Genomic DNA, 20,994 nt, shown 5'->3' with positions numbered 1-20,994 from the left:
TTGTCAATTTTAGCTTGAGAAGCCGTTGGCAGGCGATTATACTTAAGGTTCATGCGCCAACAAGACATAGTTGGCCATATCGAATATGGTATGCAGCATTGTAGAGACCTGGGCCCACTTGAGTCCCACAAAGTAACGGCTGCCCACAACCTGCCAATATTCAAATAAATATAAAACATTATAGAATATACTTGGATGGCAACCTTTCCTGTAGCTGCGTCGTGAATGCTGGCGCTGCTGTGCTGCTACTCCCACAACGAAGCTCTCGGGGATACATAAGCGGCTAGCATGCAGCGTCTCGTGATTCGCAAACAGCTTCCCTACATAGAGGGTACAGACAAATTTGAACGATGAATAGTGGTCGTTTCAGCTCTACTTTTTGAATTTCATTTCTGTTGTACTCGGGATTAGGGTTCCTTTGCTCTGCCTGTTCAGTGGCAAGGACAGCAGGGACGACAGGAGAGGCCCTCGAGTTTTCACTTGTGTGCTTCTTGTGTCCTAGGGCTACGTACAGGTTCACGTGCACACTTTAGATAGACTTCGGGCACCGTCCGCACAGCTACCCAAACGCCTGGAGATGCTGGAGAGGAGGAGGTATGCCATGTGTTGCAACGCACCGTGAAGCAACTCGCGGTGGAAAACAGCCCCACATGCAAGGCCAAAACACTTGCCACACGCACAAATCCTGTAGGCAATTGTTGTCAATTTTAGCTTGAGAAGCCGTTGGCAGGCGATTATACTTAAGGTTCATGCGCCAACAAGACATAGTTGGCCATATCGAACATGGTATGCAGCATTGTAGAGACCTGGGCCCACTTGAGTCCCACAAAGTAACGGCTGCCCACAACCTGCCAATATTCAAATAAATCTCTCGTGTCCAAGACAACTCGGTTCTTCCCGGCGTAAGCGCAGCGCAAGCCACCCGGCTGGCAGCTGCCGATACAGCGCACGATGGCAGGTCTTCCATCTTCCACGAGGACGGTTTGGGGGGCCTTGTGCGGGGCAGTATTCGGGGGAACCTGCAGAATCGAAGAGAAAATGTATCTCCAGTCGTGGCGCAGATGCTGTATGAAGATATGCTGCTCGGCCGCTACGTAGAGGACGCCTGTGCTCGACTGTACTATCGGGGAAAAACTGCCGGGTTTGTTCATCTGTACACTGGACAGGAGGCGGTGAGCAGCGGTGTGCTGAAGCTGCTGCGGAAGGACGATGCAGTTGCCTCAACGTACAGAGACCACGTCCATGCAACCAGCAAAGGGGTGCCCCCCCGTGAGGTCTTCGCGGAGCTCTTCGGCAAGAAGACGGGATGCTCTAAGGGTTTCGGCGGCTCCATGCACATGTTTTCCAAGGAGTGGAATCTCTATGGGGGGTTTGCTTTCATAGGCGAGCAGATTCCTGTAGCACTCGGTGTCGCCTTCAGCCAGTTGTACAGACGCCTAGCTGAGCGCGAGCTGCCCGGCGAGAAGGACCAGGTGTGTCACCGGGTTCTGCAGAACGCTCCTGTCTCCTTAACATCCTGCCCTCACTGCATACAGAATTCAGTTCCTTAGGTAAATTGATGCGTGCTTATGCATAACGGCGGCTTGTACACCTATATAGGCCACTTATGTTGCAAGCCATAAAGCCCCGGGCGCATGCTTGCCTGCCGGTGTTGGGCACTAGGAGTCGCAGGCGCGCACTGAGAGGGAAGGACTCGAGGGCGTCTAGGTTCCTGCTGACTCCGTTGCAGGTCACTGTCTGCTTTATGGGCGACGGCACGACCAATATGGGGCAGTTCTACGAGGCTATGAACATGGCGGCTCTAATGAAACTTCCGGTGATCTTCGTTATCGAGAACAACAACTGGTATGTTGCACTTGTCCAGCTACGCCCTTTCTCTCGGGTCGATGCGTGAAGCGCCTCTAGACAAACATCAAACTGTACACAGATGCATTCTAGCTGTGCATACTAAATGCAACATGCCTTCTGTACCAACGCAGTGTGCATTTGCACCAAGTGTTGTGTTTTTCTGGTGCTTTTTGTTGGGGTGTCTGATGACTCTTGTTTGGCACTACTGCAGGGCCATCGGCATGGCGGCGCAGCGCAGCACAGCAGTGCAGGAAATCCACCAGCGAGGCCCCCCCTTCGGCGTTCCCAGTGTGGAAGTAGACGGCATGGATGTCCTGGCTGTACGAGCAGCCGCCCGCCAAGCCATAGAACGAGCACGCAGGGGGGAGGGACCATCTCTCATAGAAGCTCTGACCTACAGATTCCGGTGAGTGAAGACCGTAGCCACGCGGCGGGCAAAATGCTTTTTTTGGTCTTAGCCCTGTGTTTGAGGTTTCTCTATCAAGGGTCTAGGCTGTGTTGTAGTTTGCCGCGGCTGCTGCAGAGGGCACTCACTGGCAGACCCGGACGAGCTCCGCTGCACCCACGAGAAGGCGGCATTTGCAGTGCGCGACCCCATAAAGCACTTTGAGCAGTACATGTTGGAAATGGGGTATGCAAATGAAGAAACTTTGGAACTGACACGAAACAAGGTGAGGCGCAGCGCCTTCTTCAGTCTGAGGACAGTGTGGCTGCTCTCGTTTGTGCGTACACTGCAGAAATGGAGAGTCGTAGCAGACAATTCGTTTGTTTGGGCACTGTGCCGACCCGTAGGCTTCATATGGATGCATGCCCGCCGACGTTTATACTGCAGCTTGTTTTTATCGTCCGCCGACTGCAGCGTCGCTGCCCTTCTTCAGAAGCGTACCGCTAGCTCAGTTGACGTGCGGTTGTATTATGCACAGTTCATGTAGTACTTATGACGCCAGTTGTTCCGGTTGCTTGTGGCAGGTACGAGATGTTGTGGAGGAGGCCGTACAGTTCGCAGACAGTTCTCCACCACCGGACCCCGCGACTGCAGGCGATTCGACGTTTGCACCGGCATACGAGGCAAAGGGCTTTGACCCGCTGACTGACGAGCAGCTTGCGGCTTATGCTCAAGCCTTGAAGATTGAACTGGACCGCGAGGCTCGAAAGGCGAAAGGGGAGCGGGCGGTACCGCCCCCAGTTGAAAATAACCCCAACCCCCCCATTGTCATCGATTGAGCCCCACACACAATGCAGCTTGCAGGCGCGGAGGCTCCTACTACCAGCCGTTGCACCCCACAGCGTCAACTCTCACTTGCACCTCCCTGCTATATTCTGTAAGGGCGCGCGCCGATCGTTGCTTCTGACAAAACGAATACAAGGCCTGGCTTCGACTGTGGAGTCCACATACGCAGAAGCACCAGGCCACTATAACTGGGAAGGGAGGTGCAGCAGCTGAGCCGCCTCTAGAAGATCTGGGCCTTCTTGTGCCTTCACAGTTCAAGTCGTTTGTTAAGGTATTACATACGTAGTGATTGACCTCAGGTAGCCGTGTAGCTGTACACATCGTCGTAGTCCACGATGCAGACCCCTGCCAAAAGAAGAGAGGGGAACGAACGCGTTGCGAGACACAGTCGATCACGACGATCTCCGTGTGACTTCCTCATTCTGCCACGTGTATATAGCAGTCGGCGAAAAAGAAGCCGAGACGAGGGGGACGCCAGGGGCATGATGCATTCGTGGAAATGTCCCCACCGGCTCCATATGCTCAACGGCAGCTAAACACCGGAGCCATAGCTAGCTGGAACTGCGTACCCAGACGCATTGGCTACTTGTATGCCATAGGGAGAGCTTAAATTGTTAGTTAGTTGCCGGTAGCTAGTGACGAAGTGCGTAGAGTGGGGAATTCATGGAAGCCCCGTACAAAGTGAATAGCCAATATGGCATGTGGCTACACTCTCTAACAGCAGCTAGGACGATGTTGTTGCTGTTTCGTATTGAAATGCTTTAAGTTTCCTACCACTGTATCTTTAGTCTGTGGTTGCAGATAAACCTTTCGTGCCGTGTGGCAACACCAGTGGGAACTGCTGCTAAGCGCACAGGTGGCGACGAGAACCGATCCATTCCCATTTTCTGCTAGTGGGTTTTTATGCTGAAAGACTCCAAAACTTAAGTGAATTAAATATGCTAGAAGGCTGTCGGAGGAATGAAAACCTAAGCTAGAACAGCTCATTGACTGCGTTGGATGTTCCGCCTTCCTTGCAGGTGGCAAGAGCGCAGAGTAAACAGGATGGCGTTGAGCGGTCTGTGAGCCGTCTAGTTTCCAATTAATCATTCGCCGCCCTTATTGAAACTCATATGCGCCGTCCTGTAATTCAATAGACTTGATGGGCAGGCTGTGTGTGCCCATGGGGCCCCCTCCATTCATTGACTTGCATGACAGGTACCCTACGTTCTTCTCGGTGGGAGCTATTGAGAATTTCTCTACCATATCGAGGAGAGCAACTATGTGTTTTTGTTTTTATTTTGTAGGACACCAGAAATAAGCGTCCGGCCAATAGTGGGTGTGATCACCCGCACAATACTTCAGTTCACACGCTTCCCAAGAGCACGCCAACTCGGCGGACTGGCATATGCTTCCAACGCCTTTCCCCAGCAACTTGAAGTGTTCCCGAGGCAAACGCAGCAACTTTACTTCGGTTTTCGAGCCAGTATATTCTGCAAAGCGACTGGCACTGGAAAGTGGGGAGGATTCCTTGGGTCTGCCTCACGCAGACGGCGAGGCTGAGGGCAATCGCAATCTCGCCGAAGAAAGAGGATCCTCCACTTCAGCATTCGGAACCAAAGCTTGCACCAGCAACTGCAGTTGCGAAGGGCTTCCTGCCACGAAGCAGGAGTACTTGCTCAACTACTCCGCGGCCCAGGACAAGCCTATCACTGGGCGCCCACCGCAGGTGCACAACGGACTTGTCTCAAGAGCACTGCAGATATCTGGTGTTCGTCGTCTCGCAAAGATGGAAGGAGCGAGACAATCCCAGCGAACCCCTGAGGAGGTAGAGCTGGCGCTGGAGGTGCTCAACGATGAACTGGCTGGGGCGTCACCGCTGGACCGTCCGTCTCTTGAACTCGCGACACAGGCCTTAACAGATCGTCTTGTTGAGCTTAGGAAACAACAGAGAGGGTCCCCAAACCCTCCTGAGGCAGCAGGAGGAGCCAAACAGAGCACCCGCGAGTACTCATCGTCTTTGCAAGCCGTCATCTTGGGGGACGGCAAACAGAAGTACACTCTGATTAAAATACCTAAGCAAGATGATATGCACAGCGACATTTACCTTGTACGTGGGGACCCCAAGGCGGAGTACCACTATCAAACGGCTCTCGATACGCTGAATGCTCTTCAGTCGAGAAACATCTTGTCTGGTAACTCCGCCCGTGCTTGACCTCAATTGACCCTTTGTCTATCGGAACCCACCCCTAGCGCATATGTCAATCACTCTTATAAGCCATAACGACTCCACTTAACCCCTCTCGTGGCCGTGTGGATTGCTGCTGAGATATGGCGAATGTACAGCGGTTTACCGGAGCTGTAGTTTGCATCGAATCGAACTATTGTGACTGTGGAATGACCAGGAGTGTCAGTCATTCAGCGTCCCTGTCGATCTTGTGTCTGCTAATGCCTATATGCAGATGTCACGGGGGGAGGGCGTATGGACGTGTTGCGTGCTGAAAAGAAGGTGGAGATATACGGCTACTCGTATCAGTACGGAGCTGCTGATCACTCTATCACGGCAAAGATGGTTAAGGAATACTTGGGCGACGAGTTCATCGTCTCGTTTGGCAACTACGGCTATTAGGCGTGAGGCACCGGTCCAGGCAGCTACGCCCTCAACACAGCAGCAGTACCCACACCGTAGCTTTGCATGCATCTACATAACCCAGCAGGAGCCCGAATGGGTGCCTTGGCAACTTTCGCCACTTTTTGCACGCACATTCGGCTTCACCGGTGTACGCACCAGGCTTACCTCACAGCCACAGCTCATTAGTTTTTTAAGTACAAGCAGTAAGAGAACAGCCACAAGTTGAAGTGCGTGTAAGGTATCTTGGTGGCTTATGAATGCAGAGTTGTACGATTATTGTCAGTAACCGGAGTTCGGTAGTGCACCAGAATAAGGTAGCAACAAGTGAGGTCACCACTAATGAGCAGTCGGAGCAGTCGGGTTCGCCCTTAGTGGCGGAACAGTAACGACCTGGACAGACGCTTTTTAATCCATAGGCTGTTGACGAAGTGGCAATGCGTGACCCGTGGCCTTGACCCTGACCATGACCGAGATAAAACAACCGCCTTGCTGCAGAATACATCTCAGCCCGTTACAAGGTACTTGCCGTCGGCTACACTATCACGTCTACCCAATTTGACTTGTAGGCACTTCAGTGCGGCGGATTGAGGCCCCCTGCGCTTCATTTAACCTGCGATTACGATCGAAATCGGCCTCTTTCTGTGAATCGACACACGCAAGAACAGTTACTTTGGTGTTTCTGCAACTCATGGACGAGGTGTCTAGGGGCGCGAGCTAGGAACGACACTGCATTCCTGCGCTGAAAGACCTGATTTGCGGAGTGAATCCGTCAAAACTACGGGATAATTGGGATCATGCGTCTTCGGTATTTTGCTTTCCTCTTCGGCGGGGTTTTGCAAGTGTGGTCGCAGACGGTTTCTTCTTTGAGTGCGACGCTGTTCAAGGGTCGTGTGCACGAAGTACAGCTGTTCCACCGCTTTCTTTCCAGACACGGGGGAATCTAGAATTTCATCAGGCTTTGGCGTTTCCACGGTTCGAAGTGTCATTTCAAGCTCTACAAGGAGAGGAGCTGGATAGCGAAATTGACCATGTGGAAGAAGGCGTGGCTGCGCTGAAGGAGCGGCAGGATGAGGCAATTCAGTGAGAACAGCACAACACAGCCCAGTTCTCTCAGGCGTCATGCATACACCGTGTCGTGTTTGCCAAGGGCATCTGCTGATTCTGCGGAGCGCAGAGCTCAGAAACTCGCAGAGAGTTTCAGTGGTACTAGGCGCCGCAATGTGCAACAGGCGAAGAACAACGAAGCAACTGCAGCGGGTGATTCTGTCTCTAAAGAAAAGGCTTCTTTTCGCATACCCGCGGCAAAGAGGTCACTCGTCGAAACCAAGCCGACTGACTGCCTGCCTGAATCAGAAGCGAATGTCGCAGCAGTCCCGCCCGAGGTAGGGTTGTTCTTTGCCACCAGTTTTGAGAATAGATGGAGGAGGCACTTGTTTAATTCGCGTAGGAAATTATGGAGGCAGAACGGACGGCTGAAGTGCCCAAGGGCGAAATAGAAATGTAAGCAGATGAGCACAGGCTTGCCAAGGTTGGCTAAGGCACCTGAAGTCACGAATAATACAACTTCCCCTGCAGACTGGAGAAGACACTTGAACGGTAACAATTGAAGGGCGGAGCGGGGAGAGATGGCGAAAGTAGTTCGTTTTTTTCACAGATTGGCGCCAAAAGAACATGCAGCAGAAGGCACCGCAATCGCGGTTGTCGCACATCCCACGCCCCTGCAGCCAGCGACACAGAAAGAGGTTCTGCAGGACGTGCTGGCTGCGGAGGAGGAGGTGCGCGAGGTGGAAAGCCAGCAGCAGGCTGAAGCAAACAAAGAGATCGAGGAGGAGCTGCAACAGCTGTTAGAGGAGCACCAACACGCCCATGCTGCGGCTGCTGCAGCGTCTGCAGCACACGAAGCAGTAGAAACACAAGCAGCCAGAGCATCTGGAGCGGAACAAGGGGTTGTGGCTCACTCCCAAGGCAAAGGAGTCCATGCGGCCCAATCATCAGCAATGGCTGCACCTGCCACGGCTTCCGAATGCGGCAGCAGCAACATATCAACTGCACCCGTAGCAGGAGGCACAGAGGCAGCAGCAACACAAGCAGAATGGAAGGATAAGACAAAGAGAAACGGAGGCAAAACAGCGGCAGATGACGATGGGAACCCGAAAATAGACCCCCACTGCAATACAACCAACCATCGAATTCATGAAGACAGGAAAAACAAAACAGATGCTGCAAACAACAATCAGCGGGAAAAGGCAGAGAGAACGGTCGGAGGCTCAATTAAACCTGGACGCAAACCCCCTATCTAGAATTGCATTCCAACTATCTAGAATTGCATTCCAACACGAGGATAATCGGACCAGCTGCTTGTGGAGCATATCACATGCATGATACCGCTATTGCTGTTTCTTCGACTTATGCTACAGCGTCAGCGCCTGAATCGGCAGCCGCAGGCAATGGGCAATGGCACTCTCCCACCAACTGCTTTCATTCCTTGGCTACTGTTCTGTGCGAGCCTACACAGTAACCGTGTACGTGACTGTGTACTTTTACATCTTTACTGTTCCATACTCCAGTACAATTTTTGCACATAAATCCGTCCTACATTATAAGTTTTGCATGCAGAGGGGGGAACCACCTTCGAATCTGCCGATGGCATGAACCACCTTCCTTCAAGTCTGCCGATGGCACGACTACACTGCTGAATATTCAAACGTTCTCCTGGGGGATATGTTACAGCTGCAATTGTTTGGTTACCTCAAGAGAACAAACACTATTTTAATGTTTCCTCGCTTGAGTTAACCAAACAGCTGCAGATGCTGCATCTGTAGTGTACGACACTACAATAGGCCCTTGAGTAGTAATGCGGGTATAAGTCTGAGAGGAGGCAAAGGTATTGCTAAATGTTAAAGATCACAAAAGCTCCAGGGACAGCCGACCCTTTGACTGTGCGTGCCTGGATATCTTGCCCTTCTTTAGTTTCGGCAAAGCCTCCTGCCCACGGCTGCATGTTCTGTATTTTCTTGCCTATCTGTATCTATGCTTAGGGGGTAGTTCCGAGCTGTCGCTACTGCCGTTGAACATTCCTGCCATTTTTCCTTCTGTGTACACCTCAGAACTGTTGCGCAAAATGCTCCTCCGTGTGACACTCGAGACAATACAGGGCACAAGGAAAACTTAGGGCAGTTGCAAGTAAATAGAGACGACAGAGAAAAGGTTGGCTCGTGCCACCAAGCAGAACGCAACTTGGTGCAAACGACCAAATCCAACATCAAAACACAAAGTACAAGAACAAGATCTTCGTCTAACAACACTCAGCACCAGTCAGGTGGCGGCTCTTCAAAATGTTCTTTTCCTTGAGACAGCCATCATCATGATTCGCACGTCTGTCTTGTTCCGTTTCCTCATTGCAGGCGCCAACAACCACCAGTCACGGTTACAGTTGCGCCGCCGCTGCTTCTTTTCGCCGCCGCCCCTTTCCGAATACGCTGGGCACGCCACACGCACACCAAAATGGATAGGTCCACCAAACGCAACTGCTGTACGTCAGGAAGTAAAAGCAGCAAAAGCCTTACAGAATCCAGCAGCGCATGGAAAGAACAGCCTGGCCTCGAGCAGCTACAGCATTCTGAGCGTGAGTAGGGGTTGGGCTGGCAAGAAACAGCAAGTGGACTACTTCAAAGCTACACTTCTAGTAGTGGCGTTGCCGCCGAAGAGGCACTATTCGGCGGCAACCCCTCCTCCCCATTGATGTGCATGATGCACGGACCTACGTAAACGTCACCGCGGAGACACAAGATCATACTCACAGGCAACACGTACAACCCATGCAGAGGAAAGAATTCACCCAGAAATGACACAACTACATTCAGGGAGATGAACTACCAACGGATGTCTGCGCCTGTACAGCTACAATGAAAAATATATTGCTGGATACGGCACCACGTGTGGGCATATGCACCTATTTGAATGTGTGCTCACACTGAATGAGAACGACACCTCAACAAATGTACAAAAAAATTTGTACATTTGTGCATGTACATTTGTACAAAAGTACAAACAAACAGCCAAAGCCGAAGCACACCAACACACGCGTCATTAGATGGTCATTTGTCAACGCAGAAATGTTTCCATTTTGGACGCCTTTACACACAAGAGCATGCAGAACAACACCGGATTCCACGGTATCAGTGGATCAAAAGAAATTTACCGTCTTTGGTGAGGATCGAACCCGCGACCTTCGGCTCCGAAGGCTGCCCAAGAAGGCGAAGGCACAGAGTAGTCAAGGCCTGTGAAGTCTTCTTTCCCACTGAGGGCCTGCACAGGAGGCATATCCCTTAAAAATCAGGAAAACAACTGTTGCCCTTTCATATACACAGGAATGGCAAGCAGGCACGCACGCGCATGCACGGCACCTCTCAATATGCGTCAAAAGCGACAGTCTTGAACGTACAAGCGCAAAAAACCTTGGGTAGTCAATCCAGGTGTGCCACTGGCCGTCGCGGTGGTACCTGCAACACATTAATTTTGCAAAGCGATGGGATTCGAGAACGAGTGGGGTCAAGTTGCATGGAGTCTCCAGCCGCAGTCAAATACAATAATAAAGGAGCAGACAGTGAATGATGCACAACAGAGAGATGAGGGGAACAGAAGAACGTTCAAGCCGGAAGGGAAAGAAGGAAGGGAGCGGAGGGGGGAGGGGTTTTGCCCACTTGGAGAGCGCCAACAATACGCAGCACGAGTGTTCGTGCTCCGAGGCCAGCCCATACCTGCCCTCCGGCAGCACCTTCAGTAGCGCCTCAGCGAAATCCAGCACCTGCCACAGTAAAGAAGAGACAAAGTACTAGGCATAGACGCTGAGAGGCACCTATACTGACCCAGTCTGCAAACGAAGCAACTGTTTCCGGCAATCGTTCTAAGAAACCTTGCCGGTGATTTCGTCGTGCTCGGTTTTAATGTGATCGTGCTTCTGCAATGCTCTGGTTGGGGGCCTGCTGCTACGAGCATATAATCGTACAGCAGGGATTGTGTTTGGGAACACATACCTGTTGGTGCCTTGGCACGTTATTCATAGACAAAGACTCCCTATCGAGGCCTCCACAGAATGTCATGCCTTTGATTTCAATTAAATCTGGCTCTCCCCGCAGCACCAGAGAGGCGTAGCCCTCAATCGTGCTGGTCACGTCCACTGCAGCCTTCCCGCGATTTGTGTTAGTGCTGCCGCTACGGCTGCTGCTGCTGGTGCTCCCACTGCTGCTGCTGACTTCAACAGGGCACTCCCTTTCTGCTGTTGTTGGAACTAGACGGCAGTTGTAACCATGCACAAGGGTGAGGCGGAATACAGTCCTCTGCTTCTTCGTCTTCAGGATGTCTATACACCGCAGAAACCGCGCCCAGTAATCCCGGTGCACAGGCTTGTCTGCACGCATCGTTAGCCACGCCATATCACACCATATTGCATGCAGCATCTTACGCAGAAGGAGCATGCGCCACAATACGTGAGTCTGCAAAAGGAGCATGAACAAAGGCACTCTCCCTTGGTGGAAGCCCTTCCAGTTCTTGCAGTGGCTGGAACCAACAATTGCAGGCTGCGCCCACTCTAAGCCCGCAGGACAATCCACAGGTTTCGCCGCACATTTCACTAAGCGGTTATTTGACACAGTTTATATATGCACAATGAGCCGCCAAACAACTGAATGGGATGGCAAAGGGAAGTTGAGAGACCCGACGACGACAGTCAGCAGTCAGGGACGAAGAGAATTCCGGACACACTCAAACCGCGAAAGAAAGAAAGGAGTGCACGAAGGCAAAGATGGACCAGACAAGAAAGGTACACAAGCCAATCGAAGGAGATAGGAACAGAAAGCAAGGCAGATGGAGAATCAAAGGCCCCAGTAGCAGCAACAAAAGGCGCCGGAGAGAGACGACTCAGAGATAGACAAACAAAGACAGAAACATATCATGACAGAAATTATCTTGCCTAGCCGCTTCAGATCGCTCTCTGTTGCTGCATCAATCGACAGATACAGCTGCGTCACGGGCCGCAAGGCACTCAGAGCATCCGGGTGTTGTGCGTTCGTGACCTGAAGAAGCAGACGGCAACCCATCCACGCATTGCCAAATACTCTTAAGGGCCCCAACCGATCTGCTTAAAACCGGCAGCATCAGCGAACCAGCAGCAACAACAAGGGCAGAAGCGACGAAAGAGCCTGAGGTGGTGAGCTCTTGCAGGTTTTGATGCCGCGTTCGCACGAGCAGACGTGCGAAACTGTGAATGGCATCGTGTGTACATTGTATCAGCAGTCAGCAGCAGCATTCAGCAACAGCTGCAGCAGCAGGTGCTTTGCACATGAAGAATCTGACAAGGAAGGTAGAAATGTGTTGCTGGTGCATAAGGAAGAGCAGCTCGTTGATGCGTGGATACATGATGGGCTCCCCCACAAGCGACAAAGCGCAATGCAGCACTTTGTTGTCCACCTGGCTAAAGAAATCCCTTCGCAAACCCGGGAGTCCTAAGGAGGAGACAGGGGCAGAAAAGGACACGGGAATAACGCCAAAGATAGAAAGAGACAAAAGCTGAGAAAGTGGGAACACGTAGAAAGCACCAGAGACACATGGGCAGAAAAGTAGACAGAAACTGCTATGGGCAGATGAAGAAACAGAAATTTCTACATGCTTTTGTCTCTGCGTCTTTCGGTGCTCATCGTTCTAGCTATTTCTGTCTCTCTCCAAGAGAGAAACAGAAGCACGTAGATGGGGGGGAATCAGAAGCAGACGCAAGAATGACAGGGAAAGGTACAGACGGATGATGAGAAGGAGAGAAGGACAGCGGCTAAGAGGCTTTCAGAAACAGTGAGTCCTGCGGCGGGTGGTGAGAGGCAAAAAGACACGTCCTGGCCGATATGAAGAGACAGACCGAAAAAAGACCAACAGAATTATAGGCAGTCAGACAAATACACAGCTACCGTGGGGCAGGTGCAACAGCAAGTAGAGGCACGAGAGGCAGACAGCCAGCCAGCTAGCCAGTGTGTGATAGATACACATAGATAGATAGATATAGATGTAGATAGATAGATAGATAGATATAGATATAGATATAGATATAGATAGATATAGATAGATATAGATGTATGTAGGTAGATATAGATAGATATAGATAGGTAGAGATAGATATAGATAGATATAGATATTGATAGATGCAGATAGATATAGATAGATATAGATAGATATAGATAGATATAGATAGATATAGATAGATATAGATAGATATAGATAGTTATAGATAGAATTAGATAGATATAGATAGAATTAGATAGATACAGATAGATATTGATAGATATAGATAGATAGATATACAGATAGATACACAGACACACAGTGTGTGTGTGTTTGAGTCTGTGTTTATGTCTGTGTTAATGAGCTGTTGGTTGAGCGTTTGACTGGGTGTACCTTTGAGTTCCTTGATAGCAATGAGGTGTCTGGAGACCGCATCCCGTAGGATATCCGCTGGTTCGTCTGCCTTCCAACGCCAGTCCCCCGCGGCCAAGTTGGTGTGGTGGCGCCAGCAGAAGAGGCAGCGATTTGCACAGGCAACAGAAGCGGTGAATTCCATGCAGCCGTAAGACTTAATTCCATAAAAGGTGTGTTTATAGCAACCCCCCCTACCACGCAAGGCAGCTCGCGTCCACCTGCACACCTTCACTGCCGAGTGGGTCCCCACCAACTTGTAGCCTTCCTTCGTCAAGTTGCGCCGCAGGCTTGCCGTCAGCTGTTCAGGCATATCGCCCACTCCAGTTCCTGCTGCTGCTGTTGAAGCTGCTGCTGCTAATAAAGATGATGAAGGCGAGGAAGAGGATACGGTTCCACCTCCGAGGTCCTCCATATCCGATGCTCCCTCACCGCATCCGCCCACGTAACTGTGAAGCGGTTGCTGCTGTTCTGCCTCCTCCTCGTCTGTGCTGCCATAGCTGAACTCACTCAGGTTGCTTGAAGCCCCGTTATCATTGCATTCACCTGTGTCCGTTGCTGTTGCTACTGTAACCTGCTGCCTATGCAATGCGAGCTGCAGCGCACGCTCTGTCCACTGGCAATATTTGCTCGCAGTCGTCGACGGAGAAGCACCGGTGCACAACGTTAAGGAGAAAAGTTGTTGCTGCTGCTGTTGGTGTGGCCGTCGTTGCTGTTGCCTCTGGAGAGATGCTGCCCCGAGTCGAGCCAGGTTCCCTCCTAACTTCTTGAGGAGCCTGTTGGTTCTGCTGCTAAAGCTGTTCCCGTTTACGGCTGCTCGACAAAGATCGCCCATCTTACTCTGTTCGGTCAGCTGCTGCTCCTGAAGCTGTTGCTGCTCACGCTCAGAAGGCTGAGACACTTCCCCTGTTGCAGCCGTTGCTGTGTCGCAACATACCACAGAGAGAATGCATCGCTGCAGAGGTTTGTGGCAGACTCTTCTGTCGGTGAGCGCCTCCGCAGCTTCAGCAGCAAGCGCAGCGGAGGACCCCACGAGACGGCCATTTTCCGACTCCACAAATAAAAATACATACACCTCTTGCTCCTTGCTGCTGCTGCTGCTGCTGGCACTGCTGCTACTTCTACTGCCACCGCTTTTGGTGAGGCCCGCGCACAAATCAAACAGGTCCTCCAACGGAGAAGAACTCAACGCCTGTGGTGTTCCTGCTGATGTTGCAGCAGCAGCTCTTGCTGCCATAGAGGGCTTCTGCTGCTGCTGTGGGAGGTTCCCTGCTACAGAGGAGCAGCAGCTGCTTCTGGTGCTGCCCCACACGAGGCCCTCTACAATTAGCGAAGCCGTATCCCGCCGCTGGTCTCTCTGCCTGCTTCGCTTCTGCTGCTCCGACTGCTGCAAGAGCTGCTGTACCTGCTGCTGCTGGTCCTTCAATGCCGCTTGAAGCTGTTGACAGAATAGCAGCGCGAGACCCTGACAGAGCCGCCCGTCAGGGTCGTACCAAACCCTGTATGCCACGTTGTCACTGTTGCTGCTGCAATTGCCGGATTTCCCCCGGTCACTACTTTCATGTACCGCACCGCTGCAACTACAGCAGCTGCTGTCCAACTCTTCGCGCGACTGCATCATGCTGGTGCAGCAACAACCGTTGTTGCAGCAGCTGTTTCTGCCACTTCCCAAAGACGTACCCACATTGCAGAACTGCCCGCCACCGCTGCCGCATGCATATGAGCCATCATGAGGAATCTCGAACGGACGCAATGAAGCAACTGCACCTTCTGCTTCGGCAGATGCATTTGCAGCATCGGCCGGTGGCTTGCAAGCATGTCTCTCGAGGACCCTAAGAATCTTGTCATTGAGTCTGCCAAGAGAAAACATAATGCAAAGTGATGCAGCGGCAACAAGGGAGAGAGGCGGCGAAGCCCCAGTGGCATCTCTCGGGAGTCGCGAAGCATGGGCGGTTATTCAGAAAGAGCCGCCGCTAACTGCTCCATTTGCTGCTCCACCTTTGCTGCAATGAATAGCATATTGGAGAAAAACAACTAATTAAATTCGTTCTAACGACATGCATTTCCCAAAGGTGGAAGACTGTGGGGCCCATCGAGAGGAGCTGCAGCCCCAAAGGGTGCCTCAAAGAAGGTCTCACCAGCAGCAACACCAACGGTTCCGAAAAGGACATGTACCTGTGAAGGCTGGAACAACAACAATACCGATGCAACTTCCTTTTGCCGTTTTGTAACTGGATCGTATAGTGGCTGCCACCTCACAATGCAGTAGAGGCCCGTTCACTTCCCCAGTCAGATATGGGCCTAGCCAAACGTTGACTTCAGCGGCAGCTACTGTAGCTGCAGCAGCTGCAGCAGCAGTAGCTGCTGCTGCTGTTTGAAACCCTGGATAGAAAGGGCTACATCTTTCATCTGCAGTTGTCTCTTGGGCTCCCAATGAATAGACTGCCCGATGAATGGCACTGGCAGCAGGAACATAAGCCACAGCAGCAGTAGCAGAGACCTACGGCCGGTATCGCTGCTGCTTTTTCTGCTCTTTCCGTATGGACTTGTGAATCTCCAGTGCCTGGTGAGGACGGAGATGCGGCGGCAGCAGCAACATGTACGATGTTGCCGCCAGCAAGCAGAACAGCAGCATCTGACAATTCATAGTAGGCAGTCGCTAACAGTGGGGGGCGGAGCAGCTGCTACACCCGCAGGAGCTGTCGCCGATGCGCATGCCCATTCTTTCACGAGTATGTTATCTTCTGCTGTTGCTGCTGCTGCAGTGCAGCAATCTGGCCGTCACGTCCCTGCATGCCCGATGCAATTTTCTCTTGGACTGTCGTTATAAGCCCAGACATCTCGCAGCGGCATCTCACTGGTTTGGGGGCAACAGAACAGCAGCAACAGCAGCGGCAGTTGCAGCACACACATATCTTCCCACCATGCGTCTCCCAGCCTCAGGATCTGTCAGAGCAGTAGCTGCTGCTCTCACCCCCAACAGGCTGCTTCGTCAAACTTCACTGCATTACCAACAGCAGCTGCAGCCGCAGAGAACGCACCGTAGGACAGCAGTGCGCCATCCTTCTTTAGCTCGCCGCTTGCGCGCGGCTACCAGGATCCCTTGCTTGGGGTGGCAGCAACCGAAGCAGCTGCTGGGCTGCAATAGCTGCAGCAGCGCTAGCCGGTGTAGCATCTTCAGGCCCTGCTCACCTACGCGTACGCAGGCAACTGCAAAGGGATCCTCGTCGAACCCGGACCCAGCAGCAGCAACATCTGCAACAGTAGCAGTAGATGCTGCTGCTCACGCATCGCTGTGCAGCAGAATAACCGAGTTGAGTAGGGCCTATTATTCGGGTGAGGAGCCGATGGCTTCTGATGAGGAGTTCGACGCCTTATGGCTTCAGCTGCGGAAGCTGGAACAGGTTAGGAGCAACGGCAGAAACAACAGCAGAGGTAGCAGCAGTCGGGGTAGCCGCAGTGGAAAATGGTGCCGTAGCCGATGCAGAAACAAGGATTGACGGCTGCTGCTTTTCCAACAGCTTGGGGAGAGAAGTGACATATCAGAGGGCGCGGAAAGCCTGCAGCAGCAGGACTGCAGCAGCAGAAGACGGTGTTACATTGGGTAATGCTACAGCTGCTGTTTGTGCCTATTCTGGATTTGTGCTGAGAGCTACATGCGTACTGTTGCTCGCTGTCTGCGCTGCAGAAGTACCCTCGACTTCGCCGCCCAGACAGTCCGCTGCAGCGCATTGGAGCGGGGCCCGCGGTACAAACAACAACAACAGCACCAGCAGCGGACTGCGAACACCTCTCGCCAGTTCTCTCCTTAGATAGTGTTCATTTGCCCACGGAGGCCAACAGCCTTTTCCGCAGACTCGACAGGTAGCCCACTGAAATGGGTTTAGGGTTTGGGGTTTAAGATTTGTGAAGGTAGAGCTCCGGGTTATTGGTGTAATCTTGTTCTGTTGTCGATGAACATGAGGGCGCCTAAGCTTCATATAAGCAGGCGAAGTTGTCAACTTCTCTCTTGCCGCCTTGTTGCTGCTTGCCGGTTCAGGTTTGTTTTGAAGGCGCTGCAGGCTGGGGCCAGGACGTCCGGTGGGAGGAAACGTTGGCGAGGAGGCACTTCGGAGGTTGATGCAGTAGGAGGAGCAGCTGCTGCTGGTGCTCATGCTGGAGGCTCCGGCGAGCCAGAACGCGCAGCAGCGCCGGCAGCAGGTGGAGCAGCAGCGGAGGCGTTTTCTGCAACGCTGCTAGTGGAGCCTAAAATCGACGGGCAGAGCGTTTCTCTTACATACCAGCTGATTAGCAGCAGCAGCAACGGCGACGGAAGCAACACCAGCAACTGCACCGGTAACAGCAGCATTCAATGCAGCAGTAGCAGCACCAGCAACAGAAGAGGTAGCGATACCCGCAAACATGTAGCCCAATATCGCCTTGTGAGGGCATTGACACGAGGTGACGGGCGGCGGGGTGAAGATATAACTGTTAAGGCGCTGCAGATGGGGAGGAAAGGATATTTGCCCCTTGTGATGGAAGTTTCAGCAGGAGTCACCCCAGAGACGACAGGAACAGCGACAGCAGCAGTAGCAGAACGACCAGCAGTAAGCGCAGGGACGTCCGTATTTAAGGATTGGCTGTGCTCCCTGCCCCAGCAATTGGAGGTGAGGGGGGAGGCCTTCGTGAGTCTGTCAACTCTTTGGCTTTTAAATCGCGACAGGAACTCAAAGGGCTTGAAGCCCTTCGCGTCTTCCAGGTGTGCCTACACTTCAGACACTGCTCTCTTCCGAGCGATGACTGCAAAGCAAAGCAGTTAGACAGACCAGCGGAGCGTCCGCTGTGGTGGCGGTGTGGACGAGGCTGTGCAGTGGAAAAAAGGGTCTAGACGATGATTACAGCTTAGAAGTGCCTCGGCTGCTGCTGTTGTTGCTGCAGGCATGCCGTCGTAGGGCTGCTGCGCCGTCTCGAGACCGCCGGCAAAGAAGATCGAGATGCCGTCCGTTTTTGCGCATACGGGCTTGTGGGGTCCCCGGGAGCTGTGCCTTCTGTACACCCCACTGAAAAAAATGAGAACAGTAGCAACCGCGCAACAGCGAGCACTGCTGCTGCCACAGTTGGTGCTTTTGCTGCTGGTGTGTCTACTCAACTGGAGCTGCTGCAGCGGCTGCAGCAGTGGGGCTTTGACGTCGCGCTGCCACATTGCCGTGTGGTGAAGAACCGAAGGGAGGCGCTCGAAGCGTTTGAAGAACAAAGCAGAGCACACGAGGTGTACGTCGCACAGCTGCAGGGCGTCCTCCGAAGAGGAGCTGCTGCTGTAACAGCGAGCGATGTACCTGCGTCGACTCCGTCTGGAGCTACCCCCGTGTCAGCATCTCCTTGTGGCGGCGATGCTACACTTGCTGCTGCTTCAGCAGCAGCAGAAACTGCTACTGCAGCTACTGGTGCAGCTGCAGCGGACTGTTGGAGGGCTGCCAGACTGCCTGTACGGCTGGAAGACATTCCGTGCGACGGTGTTGTGTACAAAGTGAATTTATTGCTGCTGCAGCAGCAGCTGGGCAGCACAGCGAGGGCACCCCGTTGGGCATTCGCTTTGAAGTTTCCAGCCGCGGAAGCGTCGACGGCGGTGATGGGACTGGAATGGACTGTTGGATCGTCAGGCGTATGCACGCCTGTGGCATTGCTACAGCCGGTGCTGCTGGGGGGTGTTTCGCTTTCCAGGGCCTCGTTGCACTCTCCGCAGGAGCTGCGGCGGAAAGACATCCGTGTGGGAGACCGGGTGTACGTGCAGCTTAAGGGGGAATCGGTGCCGCAGATCGCAGCTGTCGATCTGCAAGCGAGAAAGGAGGAGACGGTGCCTGCCTCCCTTCCCACGCACTGTCCTTCTTGCGGCAGAGACCTGATAGAGCGGCCAGTCTCCACAGACAGAACCCGCAACCCAAGGCCCCGGCAAAGGATGTCTGAGCCGGCAACAGAGGGGGCAGTTGCCGCTGGTGCTGCTGCTGCAGCTGCTGGACGGGGTGCGGCTGACCAAGAGCCGCAAATGCAGGGAGTGCTGTGGTGCCCCGGGGGTTGGGCATGTGGGTCGCAGCGGCTGCAGCGGCTTTTACGTTTCTTTTCGAGGGAGGGCGTTGCGGTCCCTGGGTTAGGGCCCCGCGTTTTGGAGTCCCTGATTGCTGGGGGGTACGTAGGGGCCCCCATCGACGCCTTTTACCTGGCCGAGCGCGACCGGCAGCGGGTGGCTGCAGGAGAGCTTGGGCTGGCAGACTGGCCGGGATGGGGACCGCAGGCTCGCGACGCGCTGTTTAGAGAAATAGAACAAGTACGTCACAGAGGCGTGCTGCTGCAACAGCTCCTCTTCGCTCTAGGGGTGCCGGGCATGGGAAGGAAGGCAAGCGCAGCGGTGGCGCAGCAGGCCAAAACCCTGAGCGGCTTCCTCGCTCTCCTAGACAGCCTCCAGGTTCCGCACCAAACCACACACACATTGCAAATGCCCAATACACCCCCCGACCCCCCACGTGAAGACGGCCAAAGGCTGCAGTTGACACAAAGAGGAACATCACACATTCAACCCCCTCGAAGACAACGAAGCAGGATTACCATTGCACAAGAGCAGCTCGTAGGCCCATGCCAGCGTGGAACACCTGCTTCTGAGGGCCCCACGGAAGCTACAAATGTAGTCGGGAGCCCCCTCGGCTTGGGCGTAAATAGCGTTGGGGATATTGAGCCGGCCTTGTTGGAAGAGTTGCGAGTGTTTGCGCGGGATGTGCGGAATAGACAGCAGTTGCTGCAGGTGGCAGAAGCAGTGCCTGTGCACCCCGTGTCTGCAACGGGGAGAGACCCTCCGAAGTTGACCTGAAAGGGAGCGGCAGCGACTGCTTGCGCTTAAAGTTGCGGTACATCCCAATTGTCAATCGCCCGATGAGAGGCGCGCAGACAGAGGAATCGAGCGGGCAGCGGCTCCCGTATCCGTTCTATTTTTATTCCGACGGCAGAGTCCGCAGGTGACGAACTCCGAATCCAGACACACCATGGGAGGGGCTTGTAGTAGACAGGCCTCGACAAAACTCCATTTACTGGTTCAGGGTGTGCTGTAGCCCCGGTGGATGGGGAGAGAGGGACTGCTGCAGCTGCCCTACGCCTGCAGTAGTCCTGGGCAACAGAAGAATGCAATGAACAGATGTATAGCATTTGGACAGGCAAAGCCGTGTGGCCGGGTAGACGGTAGGGTGACCGGACAGCCAGGGAAGCCACAAGCACGTGTGTTTGCATGCGGGTTTGTCGTCTGCATTGGTCGTTCGTTCTGTCTGTTTTTTGTGTTGCGCCGTTTGCATCTGTATTGCTTGCATATGAAGAGTGGGGTCGAGTACCCTTTGGGACTGGGGGAGTGGCTAGCTAGCCATGGCGGAGTTATCGAGCTATTAGCCAGCCACCTGCTCGGCTACAGCTGGGAGGGTACCTCGAGTTCCCTCAGTGGTTTCCTCTAACTGTTGCAGCGAGCACCGTCAATTCAACGGCAATGGCTAACACCACAGCACGCACAGAGGTACAAAAGACAGTCCTTTGAACCGCCACCGCACTGTGGACGAGCGTCCCCTCAAGGCCGTGCAGGGTTGCTCCTCCAGCCGCTGGTGCAGAGACAGCATGCGACCCCGATATGGGGCGAGCTAATTTACACCTCTAAACCAACATCGATGCGCCCCTCCCGGGCTCCACCTCGCTACGCCAGAACTCTTGTTTTTGTTTCACGACCAGCCGCAAACTTTTAAGATTGCCTTGTTGACAGCAGCAACATTAGTTGCTGCGGATGCAGTAACGGCGTAAGGATCCAAACGGCCTTGGGAAAGGGGGGGCGCGGTGGGGGCCC

The 20,994-nt window shown here is 53.3% G+C and overlaps 5 protein-coding genes across 5 annotated transcripts; 4 read left to right on the top strand and 1 right to left on the bottom strand.

Moving 5' to 3' along the window:
* Positions 1 to 1,061: 1,061 nt before the first annotated feature.
* EMWEY_00039180 (pyruvate dehydrogenase, putative) lies at positions 1,062 to 3,072 on the top strand (the record flags this gene model as incomplete). The annotated part of the gene is made up of 5 exons (XM_013482433.1): positions 1,062 to 1,472; positions 1,730 to 1,845; positions 2,060 to 2,254; positions 2,372 to 2,519; positions 2,818 to 3,072. The coding sequence occupies 5 exons, from the start codon at positions 1,062 to 1,064 to the stop codon at positions 3,070 to 3,072; spliced, it is 1,125 nt and encodes a 374-aa protein (XP_013337887.1).
* Positions 3,073 to 4,466: 1,394 nt separating this feature from the next.
* EMWEY_00039170 (14 kDa phosphohistidine phosphatase, putative) lies at positions 4,467 to 5,687 on the top strand (the record flags this gene model as incomplete). Its single annotated transcript, XM_013482432.1, has 2 exons — positions 4,467 to 5,253; positions 5,521 to 5,687. 2 exons carry the CDS (start codon positions 4,467 to 4,469, stop codon positions 5,685 to 5,687), a joined length of 954 nt encoding a protein of 317 aa, XP_013337886.1.
* Positions 5,688 to 6,153: 466 nt separating this feature from the next.
* EMWEY_00039160 (hypothetical protein, conserved) lies at positions 6,154 to 7,990 on the top strand (the record flags this gene model as incomplete). The annotated part of the gene is made up of 4 exons (XM_013482431.1): positions 6,154 to 6,208; positions 6,542 to 6,770; positions 6,865 to 7,072; positions 7,415 to 7,990. The coding sequence occupies 4 exons, from the start codon at positions 6,154 to 6,156 to the stop codon at positions 7,988 to 7,990; spliced, it is 1,068 nt and encodes a 355-aa protein (XP_013337885.1).
* A 1,374-nt stretch (positions 7,991 to 9,364) lies between these two features.
* On the bottom strand, positions 9,365 to 15,167 carry EMWEY_00039150 (radical SAM domain-containing protein, putative; the record flags this gene model as incomplete). Its single annotated transcript, XM_013482430.1, has 8 exons — positions 9,365 to 9,450; positions 9,892 to 9,998; positions 10,451 to 10,497; positions 10,727 to 11,185; positions 11,648 to 11,764; positions 12,045 to 12,193; positions 13,131 to 15,001; positions 15,127 to 15,167. The coding sequence occupies 8 exons, from the start codon at positions 15,165 to 15,167 to the stop codon at positions 9,365 to 9,367; spliced, it is 2,877 nt and encodes a 958-aa protein (XP_013337884.1).
* A 905-nt stretch (positions 15,168 to 16,072) lies between these two features.
* Positions 16,073 to 19,986, top strand: EMWEY_00039140 (NAD-dependent DNA ligase OB-fold domain containing protein, putative; the record flags this gene model as incomplete). Its single annotated transcript, XM_013482429.1, has 4 exons — positions 16,073 to 16,552; positions 16,837 to 16,896; positions 17,201 to 17,886; positions 18,066 to 19,986. 4 exons carry the CDS (start codon positions 16,073 to 16,075, stop codon positions 19,984 to 19,986), a joined length of 3,147 nt encoding a protein of 1,048 aa, XP_013337883.1.
* Positions 19,987 to 20,994: the final 1,008 nt, after the last annotated feature.

The sequence above is a fragment of the Eimeria maxima genome, genomic scaffold (genome assembly GCF_000499605.1).
Source record: "Eimeria maxima Weybridge genomic scaffold, Emw_scaff618, whole genome shotgun sequence".
In the NCBI taxonomy this organism is placed as follows: Eukaryota; Apicomplexa; class Conoidasida; order Eucoccidiorida; family Eimeriidae; genus Eimeria; species Eimeria maxima.
This window is presented reverse-complemented; position numbering and strand designations above follow the sequence as displayed.